Source organism: Equus przewalskii, chromosome 25 (genome assembly GCF_037783145.1).
Source record: "Equus przewalskii isolate Varuska chromosome 25, EquPr2, whole genome shotgun sequence".
Classification (NCBI taxonomy): Eukaryota; Metazoa; Chordata; class Mammalia; order Perissodactyla; family Equidae; genus Equus; species Equus przewalskii.
Window position 1 is genome coordinate 44,892,532 of NC_091855.1, and position 16,957 is coordinate 44,909,488.

The 16,957-nt window shown below is 44.0% G+C and overlaps 1 protein-coding gene across 3 annotated transcripts in view; it reads left to right on the plus strand.

Moving 5' to 3' along the window:
- Positions 1 to 16,957, plus strand: part of TDRD9 (tudor domain containing 9) — a 119,729-nt gene that overhangs the window by 79,002 nt on the left and 23,770 nt on the right. For all 3 annotated transcript variants that reach the window (XM_070593444.1, XM_070593446.1, XM_070593445.1), the window contains 10 exons: positions 1,847 to 1,947; positions 5,176 to 5,349; positions 7,434 to 7,545; positions 8,496 to 8,708; positions 8,966 to 9,055; positions 9,590 to 9,850; positions 10,802 to 10,957; positions 11,924 to 11,994; positions 13,605 to 13,714; positions 14,267 to 14,363. In XM_070593444.1, the coding sequence (XP_070449545.1) occupies positions 1,847 to 1,947; positions 5,176 to 5,349; positions 7,434 to 7,545; positions 8,496 to 8,708; positions 8,966 to 9,055; positions 9,590 to 9,850; positions 10,802 to 10,957; positions 11,924 to 11,994; positions 13,605 to 13,714; positions 14,267 to 14,363 (1,385 nt within the window). The remainder of the gene's footprint in view (positions 1 to 1,846; positions 1,948 to 5,175; positions 5,350 to 7,433; positions 7,546 to 8,495; positions 8,709 to 8,965; positions 9,056 to 9,589; positions 9,851 to 10,801; positions 10,958 to 11,923; positions 11,995 to 13,604; positions 13,715 to 14,266; positions 14,364 to 16,957) is intronic.

Below are 16,957 nucleotides of genomic sequence, written 5' to 3' on the forward strand. Positions count from 1 at the left end.
CCAGTCTTGAATGCCCAACAGAATTCCCTTGAGAGTGTTTGTTTATTTTTATATTCAGATTTGAGAGCTCCATGCCACAGAATCTGAACTAGAAGGTATGGGCTGGTGATTAGCATTTAAGTAGCGTGTGCTTTGGGAGAATCTGATAGCAGCCACAGGCACTGACCAGATCACCCTCCACGGACCGTTTGTTTAGCTCTGAGCACATGATAACCTCAGGATATGTAGCTGGAATAAAGCCTTTGGGAATTGGACTTTCGTTGGACTCTTGGGTTCATGATTCGCCTACATCATTTTTTTCTTTTTTTGAGGAAGATTAGCCCTGAGCTAACTGCTGCCAATCCTCCTCTTTTTGCTGAGGAAGACTGGCCCTGAGCTAACATCTGTGCCCATCTTCCTCTGCTTTATATGTGGGATGCCTACCACAGCATGGTGTGCCAAGCAGTGCCATGTCCACACCCAGGGTCTGAACCGGTGCGCCCCGGGCCGCCGAAGTGGAACGTGCGCCACCGGGCTGGCCCCTCGCCTGCATCTTAGTAAAGGGAATGTGAAGCCCTTGGCAAAGTTCCTGGCATACAGTGATACATACTCAGTGATTGCCAGCTTTTATTCCTGTTATTGTTGCCATCACCACTATTACTGAAGAAATAAAGAGTTCTCAAGGAGAGGGTCACAGGTTGCTAGAGCTTTATAGAGTTCTTTGAAGAGCGCTAGAAGGGGTCTGTGCTCACGCTGGGGAAGACAGACAGCTGAGATGAGTTTATACCTAGGGAAGGAATCTTAATTTACAAGGTGGTCATTAGCTTTTTGTCCTGTTTGAGAAGTGTGGCTGGGCCCCTGCTCTTGTTGATCATGGGGTGGACCAAGCTTGTTTGGTCGGCTCCCTCTCCCCCTCTGTGGTGTTCTCCCCTCGTGTGCACTAGGGCAGAGCCTGCAGGACGCCTCCTGAGACCTGGAGCTGTGCTGGCCTCCTTCAACCACCAGCCGGCCTGTTCCCCGTGCTCTCTGGGGGCTAAAAGTTACCTACTGTGTGCATTATAAAAACGAAGTGATGGCTAGTATTTACTTAGCGCTTGTCTGAGAGGGCCTTTAAGTCCTTTTTAGTCATTCTTCTGTGGGCTAACCATTTGAGTTGGGGGTTTGTCACATCCTTATTTCATGACATGGCAGTTGAGTCCTAGGATAGTTCCGTAACTTGCCTAAGACTTTATAAGACAGGATTTGAACTTAGATCTGAGTCCACAGCCCCGGCTTTTCCAGGCACCTTTCGTGGAACTGTGGTGGGCTCTGAGCTAACAGGACCTGCCGCACGGCAGGGGACTCCAGGTTTCCTGCCAGCGCCAGAGCCTGGAACACTACTCGCCCTAAGAGAAGGGGGAGCGCTCCAAGGGTTAGGCGAGATCTGCCCCAGCTCCACTGGGGTTGGCTTCTGGCTCTGGTGATGAGGAGATCCTCCCCTTCTAACGAAGAGCACGTTTTCCTTTAAAGTCCTCATTATTCCATAAGTAGAAGTGCTGTGTTTTAAAAAGATGTATTTATCAGCTTGATTATTTTAAGGTAAAATAAAAAGAAACAAATCTTAATTTTTCTGTAATAGACTTTTGAAGTGTTTTAACAGGGGAAGAATTAGCCTTTATTTAACATATATTTATTATTGAAACTTAGTTATAATTGAGTAATTAGTCATTAAATACACTGATCTAGAGTCTGTATCTTAGAGTTACTGAAGATAGTAAACCATGTTATTGTGAACTAAAATAATGTGTAGCAGCTTTAAGCTTAGAACATTATAACCATTTTGTTAGTTCCTGTGTCTACTCTAATTAATACCATGTCATGTTTACAGTTGAAACACATTCCTCCCTATGGATTTCTCTACTATAAACAACTGCAGTCTCTCTTTAGACAATGTGGTCAAGTCAAATCCATTGTATTTGATGGTTCAAAGTAAGTACTATATTTGTGTAATCAACTGCAATTATGAAAGAGCCATAACGTTTTTAATGTGTACAGGAGCCAATTCTTAAAACTGAGTGCGTGTGGAAGTGGTTCTTCATATGGGCTGCTACAGACAGCTCTTGATGTAGCTTTGCTTTATCTTGTCAGTAGCAATTTATCTTCTCTTTCAACCATGTGACCTCCTAAAGGAACTAACCTGTGTGGTCCGCGGTCTAATGCCAGGAAGCTTTCGTAAGGTAATGTGGTCCTAGGGTTGATGCTCTGAAAGTGCACTTCACTTTAAAGCGTCTGTCCCTAGATTTCCATGGTGAATGCTAGTAATGTGTTACTTTGTAGGCCATAAAAATGCCCTAAAATAGTTTATCTGCCTCTAATTATTTAGAACTTATATGTTCTAAATATTTTTGGAAGACAAATACTTCAAAAACTCAATTATATTTGACCTTATTTTAGTTGCAGATAAGGAACAAATGGCATGTTTTGGAGTATCGCTTTGAGTTTTTATTTCCAAGAGGGAATGTTTATGCACAGAAAAGACTGTATAATTTTTAAATTGATTTTTGAGTTTTTAAATTAGAAATTTTTTCGTGTTCTATAAATTTTATTTACAAAGCTTTGTAAATCTAGTAAATAAAAACTTCTACTTTTTCTTTGATTAATGTTTAATAACTGAAGTTGAACATATTAAATTCGTTTTCAGTTTGGATTAATTCTTTCAAACGTTTTAAGTTCTTTTCTATGATTAATATATTGGTTTTCTTTGTAAGCTTGTAAATGCCTCACGTGGCAAATTCATAACCCTAACAAGAAATCTTTCTAAGTACTTTAACAGCTGTTAACAGATTTAGCTAATGAGTCTTACTGTGTCTCAAGTTTTCTTAAATACTCTAATACAAACTGCAGACAGTCATAACTGTGAAGTCACTGTCCAACCATGGGACCACACAGCCAGCTGTTTTCTTGATGGTTGGAAGTCGTTTGCCCTGGCTGGGTTCCAGTTGTGCAGAGATGTTCTCATGACTGATCTGAGTGGCTGGCTGGCTGGGCTCTCACTCAGGCTGCAGCAGCGTCTCTCACTAATCTTTACTCTTGGAGTGGAGTCTGTGTTCCATATTCTTCCTGTCTGGGACCTCTTTCTAGATATTTTAATTATATTTTACTCAATTCCTTGTATTTCTGGCTTTTTGGTGACAATATCAATGTCATGCCTATTACTTGGGGGAAGTAACAGTGTTCTTCTGGTTCTTCTGGTACCACTTCTTGTGTGTCAAATCTTTAAAGGCAAAGAAAGAATGACATAAAATAGTACCTGAAAGAGTAAAGCTGTATTCTCCTGGGGCTCAAGCAGGGCCCACTTGAGTGTGGAGCTGTGTGGGGTGCGGAGGGTACACGGTGAGCAGCTTTCAGCTTAGTGGTAGGGCTGAGAGTAGAATTGGTTCCACACACATTTGCCTGTCGTGAAATATCATGGGAGGGGCCCAGGTGGTCCGAAGAAGTCATTTTCTCTGAGGCTCAGAAGAGGAGCAGGAACGTTCGCTTGGAACTTGCCAGGAGGTGTCTGAGGTGGGTCTTGGAGAGTAGGAGGCCTGGGGCACGTGGAGGAGGCAGGTGGGGCAGGATGGGGGTGAGCCGAGCGGTAACTGTGGAAAGCGTAGGTGTGTGCAAGGTGCAGCCAGAAGCCGTTTTGCTGAGAGCTGGCTTTTGTGTGAGGTTGAGTCTGTTTTGAGGGAGGTCAGGCGCTGTCTTTTGGATGGTCCATTGTAGCCAACTGATGAGCGTGAGCGTGAATAGATGGGCGTTTGGAGACCTCTGAGTGTGCTAAGCTGAACTGTGTTTTGTGGAATGTAATCAGGGAATGTTGAAGAGAGGAAGACATCCAGAGTCTTCACAGTTGTTCAAACCAGGTAATAAGATGTGAACCAGGATGGTGATGTTTGAAGTGCAAAGGAGGCAACCTGTGGGAGAGGAGATCTCCTGGGTTTGGCTGTTGATTGCATTTGGAGGACAGAGAGAGAGGAACTGAAGAGGGTCAGGTCTTCCAGCCTGGGTGTTGATGAGGATGGGGCTACCAGGAGCAGACGCTGAGGCAGGGGGACGGGGGGGTCAAGGCAATAGTGGGTGGGCAGGGAATGTCACAGGCTTGGCTGTGGAGATGTCCAGTTGTAAACAACTCATGGAAGATTAGAATCTGGAAATGTGGTCTGGAGTTTAGAAGAGATTATTTCTAGGGAGAGACTTAGGAGGCCTCTAGAGACAGACAATAGAAATGGAGGTGAGTAAGTCAGGCAGAGGATAGAAGGGAAGCGCGTATGTTTAGTAGTGAGTTTACCAAGAGGTACGGGGTGTGGAGGGGAGACGAGGGCAGGCAGTCAGTGCACTAGGAGAGAGGAGGAGAGTGCTCCAGGAGGCAGCAGCGTGAAGCCAAAGGAGGGGTGCAGACTGAGCAGGCTGCTCCCTTCCTCGTGCTAGGAGGTGATTCTATACACACTTGATGCTCTTCATCAGCTCAGTATTCTTCCAGATCACTCAGAATCACACATTTTCCTGACAGTAGCTGGAGGGATCTTATGTCTGTTGGCAAGAGTGTGATGTTCGACCTAGGAGCATTCTGACATTCATGTACAAATGAATCTAAACTCAGTGCTTTTTTCCTTTGTCCCAGGAGGTGTCTGGCAGGCACCCTGCCTGCTGCTTGATCCTCATCCCGCTAGAGAAAAGGGTGGGATGAGACTCGGAGATGTGGGAGGGTGGGGTGCTCATCAGCGCGAGTGGGTAATAAACCTGATGGTTTTCTTGAAGGGAGAAGACAAAGATCGCTGTACTACTTATTTGTGTGGTTTTCTCTGTTTATTTTACAATAAAATAGAAAAGAACCCTGAAACTAAAAGACTGTCATTCTCTTCTAATTATGAGAATTAAGATTTCTTAGCTGAAAATTGCATTTGGACTCAGTGTTTGTTCTGCCTTATACTGCGTAATACATCGGGTGATACTGGGTTTTAGTCTAGTGATATGTCCTGGTGACTTTTAGATCTCTTAAGTGAGTAATCTTTACTTAAATAAGTACGTCTTGATTGATAATAGAATAAAGAGTTACTGACATTTTGAGGAGAGTTGTAACTGAAAGTTCCTCTCTGATCTTGAGGGATTACTATGCACTGAGCTCTTTTCTTGGACGCCTGATAAGTGTATGTTTTGTTTACGTCTGTGGAGCAGAGCCTTTGTGGAGTTTGCACGGAATCCGACAGAGAGGTTTAAAACTCTTCCTGCGGTGTACATGGCAATTAAGATGTCGCAGCTGAAGGTTTCCCTGGAGCTCAGCGTCCACTCTGCAGAGGAGATTGAAGGGAAGGTGCAAGGAGGGACTGTGTCAAAGCTCAGGAACACGAGGTATCCTCAGAAGGCAAGGCTCTGTTCACCCCCGTTCACATTTTCAAATATTATTTTTAAATGACTCTTTAACCTTACTAAGTTCACATTAAAAGCACTGGCTTCGTAGCCAGCTAGAGGTGCCTTGAATCCTGGTTTCATTGTCTAGCCGTGTGTCCTTGGGCATATTACTTGACCTCTCTGAACCTCATTGCTTTTCATCTGTTTGATAGATGTGACACCTGTGGTACAGGCTGTTGGGAGGACTGGGTGGAACCATTTATGTAATTTTCAGTTTAAATAGTGGGGATCAAACCTGTTATTTGTTTCCTTTCTTCGTCTTTACAGTCGCACGTTTTCTCTTTTTAAGCAAAGTGGAATATTCTTTGACCTCAGCAGAGCAGACCGTGGGACAAAATGGAGATGCAGTTGAGAGCGCCCGGTTGCTTGCAGCACAAGCCACCCCTTCCTTGTTGAGCGGGGTCTTTGCCTCCACCCTCGTTTGACAGGAGGGCTGGGCTGCCTGAGGCCTGCTCGGCCCAGAGTAGTGCACTCATCACTTGGCAGCTGCCACCAAGCGCGTGGATTTTCTCCTCTTGGATGGAATTAAATCACTCTTCAGTATTTGTAACAGATTCCTTTGCCTTTTGGTCATATTCTCACAGTACCTTATGTGGGAATTCTCATTTATTATTGGTAATCTTTTTACATGAGGAACTTGACAGGAATTTGAGGACTTGGCGAGGGAGGGGAAATATGTCCCGTCTGCTACATCCAGTGTGGGAGGTTTTGATTCTGCGAGTGTGGGAGTGCAGTGGGCTCGGTCTGTAGCACAGAGAAGACCTGTCCTGCTGGGTGGTGTGAAGCAGCAAAAGATTCAACAGAGTACATTTAAAAGATCAAAGTGGCTTTATCGAACAATTCATGAATCGGGCTGCATCTCCTCTTAGCAGCTAGAAAGGAGCTCCATCGAGCTGCAGAAAGGAAAGGTTTTTAAAGGCAGGGCGCAGAAAAAAGGAAATCATTAGCAAAGAATGTGTTGCTCTAGGCAAGCTTGCCCCTGTAAGGGCAGATGACCTCCTAGTGCTGACCAGGAAATTTAGGTTGGCTGGTTGAAGGTCCCGTCCTGGGAGGATGAGGCTGCAGTTAGGTTAGGTCTGAAGTTTTGGTGGAGCTTGGCATAAGAGATTCCATTTTGGGCCTCTTGTCTCTTTTTTTTTTTTGAGGAAGATTAGCCCTGACCTAACTGCTGCCAATCCTCCTCTTTTTGCTGGGGAAGACTGGCCCTGAGCTAACATCCGTGCCCATCTTCCTCTACTTTATATGTGAGACGCCTACCACAGCATGGCTTGCCAAGCGGTACCACATCCGCACCCGGGATCCAAACCGGCGAACCCTGGGCTGCTGAAGCGGAACGTGTGCACTTAACCGCTGTGCCACCGGGCCAGGCCCCTCTTTTTTTAACAGTAGCTTCGCCTGAGTCAGTCTTATTTAATAAATGGATCTGAAAATTGGAAAGAGAGTTAGATCAGGGTCTCTCTAATAATGCTTCCTCTTCATTTTAGAATAAAAGTATTCGGAAAGGCTACTTTTATTTTTTATCAAATTTTTATTTCATATCCTTGAAATTTAGCATTTAGTATCTTATTCCTTTAAGAAATGAATAATATTTCTTGGGTTTATTAGAAAATCGTGTGTGTTTTCTAACAACATTGAACCAGGCATGGATTCTTGTAATTTTCTGAGAGTCAAAGCCACTCACTTCTGAAACCACAAGTTATGAAACATTGCAGGCCCTAGTTCACAGTTTATACCTTGAAATTAGATCTTCTGTGAGAGTCTTGACCTTTAGAATATTTCTGAAGGGCAGTGTGTAACTGTCAGAGTGCATACCCCCTCCAGGGTAGCTCAGGAAGCCACCAGAAACTCAAGTTTCAGATGAAATCAAATTCATTTTCTCTGACTTAAGGATTTTATTAAATGTTCTTTTTTTGTAGAAACAGTGGAATAGTTCAGGGAATAACTTCACATACATAAACATGTTTTCTTTGTAACACTTGACACTTGACTTTTATTGTCTTTTTTTTAAAAATCGTGTTAACTAGGGTGAATGTGGACTTCCAAAAGCAGACAGTAGACGCTCTGCAAGTCTCATTGGACACATCAGACAGACCTCGGACGACCACAGACCTCCTTTTAACAATCGACGTTACAGAGGTAAGGATGGTGTGACTGAGTCACGAGAGCTCTTCTCTCTTCTCAAGTTAGAATTGTCGTATCGTGTACGTGAAATAATACACGTACACAGACACACACGCACGTGCACGCACACAGCCTGTGCACCTTAGTAACCTAGTAATTGTGGGTGAGCTTGAATTACCGTACTTGTTAAATTGGTACGTTGCTGTGATACCAAATGAAACGCAATGTTCATTCTGGAATGAAAGTTTAATTTTTAAAATGTCAGGCACATTTAAATGCTAAAAAATCAATTTTAGCAACAAGATACATGTAAAAATATTAATTGGTATAATGATATGTACTGTATAATTCAGTTTATGTCAACAAACCGGCATTGGCACCATTATTCTTTAGGGTATGGTTTTTACTTCTTTAAAATATCAATTAAAATACGTACATGCTTCCTGGTAAAACTGTGGCTACAGTTCTCTGGAAGATTTCACACAGAAACCTACATTCCAGGCAGACTGGAAAGCTCGAGTAGTGTGGGCTGTGGTAGTCTCATGGCAGCTGCCCAGTGGGACCCTTTGCGATGGGATGACCACTCTCCCATTCCTGCCATTTGCCCCTGTTCTTCCAGTGGGCTGTGCATTCACACCACACCTGCAGGCTCTGTGGGGGTGGCTGTCACCTTGGGACTAGTCAGAGATGAGATGGTCCTGCTCTTCCAGGCCCTCCCAGAGCCTTCGGTGCTTTGGTATGCTAGCGAACCTCATACCTTCAAGAGAGGGATGTGTTGCACACGTTTCCTCACCTTAATTGACCAGGGACACCCCTCCTTTTTTCCTCATAAACCCTGTTAAAAACTTGTGGAATAAAGTTTGTGGAATGTGGTAGGGACAGTATGTCAGCCCTCCAGTTTGAGCTTATGTTCCTCTTTACAGAAATCCTTCCAAGATTTCATCTGTGCCCCTCTTCTTTTTCAGGTGGTTGAAGTGGGACACTTTTGGGGATATAGGATTGATGAAAAGAACTCAGAGATTCTGAGAAAGCTGACTGCTGAAATAAACCGACTGAAATTGGTTCCCCTGCCCGTTCACCCACACCCAGACTTGGTCTGTCTGGCTCCTTTCTCTGAATTTGATAGAGAAAGCTACTTTAGAGCTCAAATCCTTTATGTTTCTGGGAATTCTGCTGAGGTATGTTTTCTGAAACAAATCACTTAAAGGGAAATGAGGCAAATTTAGAGCAGTTATGGAAAGTCTTTTCTAATTTGAAGTGGAAATTAAGTATAAAATAATTACAGTTAGAAAAGTAGTCTACTAGAAAACGTGGATTCAAGCTCAGGCCACTAAGAATCCCACGACCACAGAACTAGTGTGGATCCTGGTGTTGCTGATGGCTGGCAGGCCCCAGGGCTGGCCCTGTGTTGACGTGGCTCTTTCTCATCCTCCAGGTCTTCTTTGTAGACTATGGTAACAGAGCGCACGTGGAGCTGGCTCTTCTGATGGAGATTCCCTGTCAGCTTCTTGAACTTCCGTTTCAGGTAAGGTAGAGGAATGTCTAAAGCTAGAAAGGATTCTGGAGGTCACCCTACAGGTTGGGGACCAAGGCCCAGAGAAGGGACTTGTTTTGTCACACTACCCAAATTTAGTTTCTGCTTTTTCCAAAATATATATTGCCATAGATATTTTTGCCAATATTGTTTTTGGAGTGAGTTATAAAATATATGGAGGGTTTCACACTTAGAAAAAAAAATTAGTTGTTTTAATTCAGCAGTATTTTCTGATACAGTTTCTAAGGTTTCTGGTTATGTTAAAACCATACAGAATTTTTGAGGCCTGGAGACATTCACACACACCCTTTCTGTCAATATGAGAACAGTCTAAAAGTTATTCTAAACTTTTGTTGTTGAAAAGCAAAACCAATGAAGTCCTCACTTACCCCGAAGTTGTTTTTAGTACGATTTTTGTGAGAACACTGGTGAAGATGTGTGGACAGGGTCATTTTTCAGTGGTGTTTGGGATGAGTGTTTCAGTTGTTTGTAAAACTGGTTCAGCCATGCTCTTCTGTCCCGTAGGCTTTGGAATTTAAGATTTGCAAAATGCGCCCGTCTGCGAAGTCTCTGGTGTGTGGCGAGCACTGGAGTGGTGCGGCCAGCAGGCGGTTTGTCTCCCTGGTGAGCGGCTGCACTCTCCTCGTGAAGGTCTTCTCTGTTGTGCACAATGTCCTGCACGTGGATGTGTATCGGTACTCGGGGGTCCAGGACACCATCAGCATAAGAGATGTCCTCATCAAGGAGGGCTATGCCGAGCTCGCGGAGGAGTCCTTTGAGTCGAAAGTATGTCCTTTTGTCCTTATTGTTGGAGCATGTGTGGCTGTGTGTGTGTGTGTGTGTGTGTGTGTGTGCACACGTGTGCGTGAGAGGGAGAGAGAGAGAATGAGAGGAAAGGGGAGCACTTTTTTCCTCTCTCAGGATATTGAGGGATAAATAGCTGGATAGTGTTCAGTATCTGTGTATTAAGATCTGTGGTTCCATTTTAAATGTCTTCTAGGTTTCTTTGAGACTAAATTATGGTGACTGAGTGTTGTTTTTGTTGGTTTCTTATTGTTAAGCTATTTTTTTCCTTCTTGGAATGAAAATTAGTTGTCAAAATGTTCTCTATTTGAGGAGTTTTTTTTTAAATGGATCCCAAGATTTATTTCCCTAATGAAGGTTATTTATAAAATATTTGCTTCAAGTATTTCAAACATTTCAAAATGTCTTTCAACTGTTTCTTTCAAAATCAGTTCTGAAGCTATTTTTCTCGATCTGGAGGTTTCAGAGATGCCACTTTTGAGCTGATGTGGAAGGCCGTTTATTTTCCTGCTGTGATTTCTGCTGGGGATGAGGAGGGCTGGGATTGGGGAAGGACAAGCCAGCAGCAAAATGTTAGCCGGAGAACTGGTGGCGTTTGTATTCCACGTGGGAAAAACGCTTTCAGGAATTCTGGTACTATTCCCAATGTGAAGCCAAAATCTTGTATGCAAAAAATTCTTTTTAAAAATATTTCTCACTCTTTTCAGTTCTCTGATGGCTGAAAGGTAGTAAAGGCTAGTGAACTGAGCCTTTAATGAATCCTGTCTTCCTTCTTTTCTTGTACATGATAAAATTATCTGCTGACACCTTAGTGACCTAGAGATCAGCTGAGAATAAGGTCATGCCTATGAAATACTTTGATCAGTTTGGAATAAAGTGCTTTTAATGCAATATTTTTCTTTTAGCAAAACAAACTTTTCTTATTTTGTTCAGCAAAGCCATGAAGTTCTCAAGAGTCTCTTTTCCAAATCAGTAGAAAATGTGACAGACATCTCTGTGCCATCGCCTGTGAAAGATGACGAAAAGTACCTGATCCGGATTTTGTTGGAGAGCTTTTCTTCTAATAAGCTGGGTACCCCAAACTGCAAGGTAATTTTTAAGAGTTGTTTTAAAATACAATTCAAAACTTAAAATCGTTTATATGCTGAATTGTAGTCATGATGGTTTTTCTTTCCTAGTTTTTAATGCTGTTTCTGTCTCACAATGGAGCCTGTATGAATAAGAGAAAAACCTGGGGTTTAGTGCAGAGAAATGCTTTGACTAGTTCTTTTTTTTAAGCCAGCCTTTCCAAAGGCTACCTGTGCTTGTTTATCAGAGTAAAGGAAACAGTATCCTAACCCTGGATTCCTCCTGCTGAGGGTTTCAGCCCACCCGATGGGCGTTGGAGTCGGGGCTGCTGCCTGCCTGGACAAGAGGGCTGGCTGGGGTATCCCTCCTGACTGGGGCCTCTACTTCCACTGTCCCAGCCTTTGCCCTTTGTTCTCAGGCCTGTTCACCGGGGCGCTCTGCTGCAGTGAAGAGGGTAACACTTCTATTAAACTGTTTCGTAGTTTCCTTTTTGGGCCAAAGCCTTTCTTAAGTTATATATATTGAGGAATGTTAATGAAACCATTGGAGGAATCAGTTGTATCTCGGAAAAATCCTTCTTTTTTTTTTTTTTTTTTTTTAAAGATTTTATTTTTTCCTTTTTCTCCCCAAAGCCCCCCGGTATATAGTTGTATATTCTTCGTTGTGGGTCCTTTTAGTTGTGGCATGTGGGACGCTGCCTCAGCGTGGTTTGATGAGCAGTGCCATGTCCGCGCCCAGGATTCGAACCAACGAAACACTGGGCCGCCTGCAGCGGAGCGCGCGAACTTAACCACTCGGCCACGGGGCCAGCCCCGGAAAAATACCTTCTTTAAGGCACTTTTTCCCCCACTGAATCATGAAAATGTTATGACTAAGATGTAGCTTTTTTCTTTTTTTTTTAAATATGAACTGACTTTTGGATTTTTAAAATGTATGTTAAGTGGTATCTTTTTTATTGGTAGCATTCTGTGTATTTTGTGTGTACAGGCAATACTTCATGGGCCTTTTAACCCTTATGAACTGAAGTGTCATAGTTTGACCAGAATATCCAAGTTCAGGTATGAGACCTAAGTTTTCCATGACATTGTTTTCCCTCTACTCCTCTATTCATTTACAGAAATGAATCTATCTTTATTTATATCTAAACTGTTGGAGTATGTTACCTTTTCTAACTTCTAATTTCTCTCCTAGCTCCAAATCTGAGGTACTCTCTTTCTCTCTATCAAAGCCATTCCATGTAAGACATTTTTGAGTATCTTCCATCAGAGACTTCATTTCTTATTATAATTGTTATTCATTCTGAAAATCTGTGAATGCCCACTGTGTTCTGGGCACAGTGTATTTTTGAGGGGAACAATAGGGAACAAAATGCAGTCAGTGTTCTCCCCAAAATCGTGGGTTCAGTGGTGGGGGTACATAAACGAAAACTGGCAATTACAAGATGAGTTGACGAGGGTCTTGATAGGGGCCATAGAACATTATCGAAGCATCTAGGAGGGGCCCCTGACCATACTCAGAAGGCCGTGGAGGTTTTCCAGAGAAATCTGAGACCTGAAGGATACAGAGGAGTTAGCCAAGGTACAGGTGTTGGGGAGGGAGGGTGCAGGCTAGGCGGGAGGCTCCAGCAGCGTGCATAGAGACCTGAATTTCAGAGTTTGCACTTCTGAATGTGTAGTGGGACTGGAGAGTTGGGGGGTGGGGGAATCAGAGGGCACTGCAGAGCTCCTGCAGATGAGGGTGAGCTTCACAAGCCATGTTGTAGACTTCATCCTACGACAGCCGGAAAGCCGTATTATGTGTGTTTCAAAATGATCACTTCGGCTGCAAGGTAAACCCTGGCTTCTCAAAGTGTCCTCTAGGACCAGCAGCATAGGCATCCCCTGGGAGCTTGTTAGAAAGGTGGAGCTCAAACCCCACCCAGACTTTTTGCGTGAGAGTCTGCGTTTTCACAAGATCTCCAGGTGATCTGTATGCACTTTAAAGTTTGTGGACCCCCTGCATGATGAATGCATTGGATTTTGGAATAGAAGGATCCTCAGTAGGAGCATACTTCTGAGGCTGGGCACTGCTGTAATGCAGGGTGGGAACATTAGGACTGTGCTCAGTCCGTGGCAGGAGGTATAGAAATGGACAGTTTTACGAGAGCTTTCGGGTGTGGATTCAACAGGCTAGTGCTTGATGAGAGTCAATGATGTGGAAAGAGGAAGAGTGGAGGATGCCCTTGCTTGGGCTGTTGCAGAGCCTCTTCTGAGAGGTGAAAGAGGAGGGGGGCAGTGGACCATGCCAAGTTTCCTCTGGACATGCCATGGACGGCCTGCCTGGGATGTGGCCGTTACAGGTCCGGAGCCTGGGATAGAGCATCTGGGATAGAGGTGGAGATTTGAGTGTTAGCATGTGGGTGGTACTAGAAGCCAGGGAATGTTTGGGATGACATGGGAGAAAGTGGAGGAGAGGAGTGGAGGACCAGCTCCAGGACTCCAGCGTGGAGAGGCGGTGGTCTGGGATGAAAAGAGGAGTCACAAAGGAGTTTGGGATGGTAAATACACTTCACCTGTTGGTCATCGCACTGCTTGTGACTGTGTCTTTGAAATATATTAGTTTTGGATTGGGCACAATACATTGCTTAGTCGGTGGATCAACAGCCATCTCCTGACGACTCCCCTTTCAGATGTGTTTGGATTGAGAAGGAGAGCATCAACTCTGTCATCATCAGCGACACCCCTGAAGATCTTCACCAGAGAATGCTGGTTGCAGCTTCCCTTTCAGTCAATGCAACTGGTGAGTGGAGGGCTCTGTTCCTTCATCATTTGCTCTTCTTTCCCTTGGCTTCGGTTACGAGGAATGATTTATCCTATAATTAGTGAACAAATTTGTGCTTCTGTGCTATATTTTTAGGCTATTTTCTGAGTATATTGGCTGATGCAACTTTAAGAATTGGAACATTCTCACCTTTCCTTTTACACACGGCTGTGGGTATTGATCCCTTGCTCATTCATTCATTCCATCATGCTTGGCTACAAGGAGAACAAATCCAAGTTCTTGGCCCTGGGATAAACCTGGTAGCCTGATGAGGACAAAAATAAGAAAAGAGTAACCAAATAAAAGTCATCCCCAGATAGGATAAAGGCTTAAGCCTCTAATAAGGCTTCTATCTGTAGGGTGCTGTGGGCGCAGAACCAGGGAGCTCTTCACTGTTGGGGTGTGTGGGGGGACAGGCTCAACAGAGGAGGGGATGCCTGAGGATGAGAAGGAATTTGCTAGGAGGGAGTGACGTTCTGCTCAGTGTGAATTACGTGCCTAACGTTGCCTTTTGATATGACTGTCTAACAGGGTCTACTATGCTGCTGAGAGAGACCTCTCTGATGCCTCACATCCCTGGCCTCCCGGCTCTTCTCAGCATGCTCTTTGCACCGGTGATGGAGTTAAGGTATGGGTGCGGCCGTTCGTTTTGTCCATAGGCTTTTGTAAATGAGAAGTCTGTGGGAGAAACGGCTGCCTCCCCCTGGTCCTTCTGGAGAGAAGGCATTTACAGAAAAGCTGACCGTGGCACGTCTGGCTGCTTGTTGGTCCTTCCCTGTGCTTCGGTGTGGTTAAAGCAGCCTTTATTAGCGTTGTCGATATGCCCATACTTGGACTTATTTCAGAGAGTAGCTCGGAGAGCTTGTAGAGCTACGTACAGTATCACATGGCAACCGGAGCTAAAAGTGGGACGTAGGAAATAAAAAGTGGAGCTGGGAGTAAGGCTCAAAGCAAATATCGTGATGACGCGCGTTCTATTGTTAATGGACTCTGAAGGTAATTCTCAGTTTTCTAGCAACCAGTTGTCCACAGGAAACCTGTCAGTCCCACTTACGATGGTAGCTATGAGGTAAGAAGACCGATTGCTCAGCAGATTGTAGCTCTTTTTGGTGCCAGGATCCAGCGGGAATGTCTCCTAGAGACTTTAGTAAAGAGAGCTGTGTAATAGAGTGAGCAGAGCTCTTGAAAACATCCTCACAGTTGGGGTGAAGCTTATGGTGTATGTCTGCTCTTCATATGGTGCTTGTTTGAACAGTAGGGTTTGCAGAATATTTATTGTGAGTGAAGCATGAGTAGGCCTTAGCAGAGGGGTGGGGGCTAGAAAAGAAATAAGGTTTGTCTGTAGGAGCCCGCATTCTGGTGGGCAACTTGGAAATGGTCAGTACAGATACTGCAGTGGGGCCTTCTCGCCCTTGAGGAGTCACGGGGTAGGGTGGTCTTTTCAGTCTGTGGGTAGGGTGGGGCTGGGGAGGGCTGATGGGCCTAGGGCGTTGAGTTTGGTTACAGCAGCTGAAAGGACCCTGCTGTTTACTCAGTCCTCTCTGCCATTAAACCTATTCAGAATCTACTCTCGCAATCTCAAATATTTAGTGCTTTTTCTCAGTTTTACAAATAATTGTGTATGTTCTTTTTCCCCCACTAAAAATATATGCTACTTAGAAAAATCTGGAAAAAGCTGAATGGAAAAAAATTAACTTGATCATTTTTAACCATTTGGTATACTTATTTTCAGTGTTCTTATATGTATATATATGCATTTTATTTTATTTCTAGATCCTTTTCCACAAATATAAGCAATTTCATATTATTATGACATCTTTGTAAATATCCACTTTAATAATTGCATCATATACTACTGAGTGAACATAAATGGCTTTTAAAATGTTGGAATTTGGCTTCTAATTTTGCAATAATGATGTGATAAATATCTCTATGGGAATAAAGGTATCTTCGAAGTGAGTCCTCATGGGGGAGACAGGTGTGTAGAAACAGTGCATTGCATGTGATTATCTAGTAAGAAAATATCCATGCAGAGGCAGGGAAATGACTTAGTCAATACATAAACGTATGACTTCCCCTCTAATTGCTTCTAATATTCTTGCCTCTTTAACTAGACCAAGCTCCTGCTTCAACTCTTTTCTTTTGAATGTGAGCTTTTTGAGGATGAGTAATAAACAGTGTATTATTTTTAAATCTCCAGAGTGCAAGTGGTTATGTCGTAGACATTCAAGAAATGCTGAAATAATTGGTATTTAAAATACCATCTTTCTAGAAAAAAAAATAAGCCTAATAGGAGAGGGTTATATATAAACAGTACATAGTGCTTTGTACATAGCTGATATTTTATGTTCATTCTGTTGAATTTAGTTTGAATAGGGTAGTTTATGAGACAGCTTCACTGAAGCTAGTTGTCTTTGAATCTGTAGGCTCAGCTGAGTGATCACCAGCGGGGAAGATGGAGCCTGGTGGATTTTCATCCAAAGTCTACTTTTTGTCAGTGGTATGAGGTTTTTTTTGAGTCAGTAGCAACCAGTTTTGAGAAACTTTGGAAGACGAAAGAGGTGTTTGATCTGGGGCTAGCACCTTCCTTTTGCCCCAAATGCTCGGTCTCCTGCGGCTCTTCAGAGCAGACCTGGCCTTGGGGACTGTCACTGTCTCAGGTGTGCTCCCAGAGTGGGCTGTCCTTGTGAGCCCAGCTCCCCTTCCACCTGTGACCCGCCTTCCTCGTGTCCGCCTGCGTGGGAACTGCTGTGCTGCTGGTGCAGCACGCCTCAGCAGGCGCCTGGCTGCTGCTCTAGAGAGGCTGGCCCAGGGCCACTCTCACAAATGAAGCCTGCAGTCTCTGGGCCACTTAGGTCCTCTAGGTCTGTCACGATCCAGTCACAATTGATGGCAACTTGAAGACTAAAAGGTAATTTTTTGCCATCTCCATTGCACCTTTGTGCAATGGTAGGAGGAAAGGAAGATAAATGAAGAATTAAAATATTACATTTTGTTTCAGTTTACAGAGGAAAAGGAGGTCTGTGCTACCCTCCACTAGTAAGTAGAGAGATATAAAGAGAGGCCGCTGTCCCCTTTCTTGCTCCTGGTCATGACTGACCCAGCTGCTATTTATGACTCCCTCTGTTCTTCCTGCCACATCGCTGTGCTTTCAGCCAGCCCCGCCGTGAGTCAGGGTAACCACCGACCTTGGCGGTTCTGCTATCAAATAAGGGCACTGGG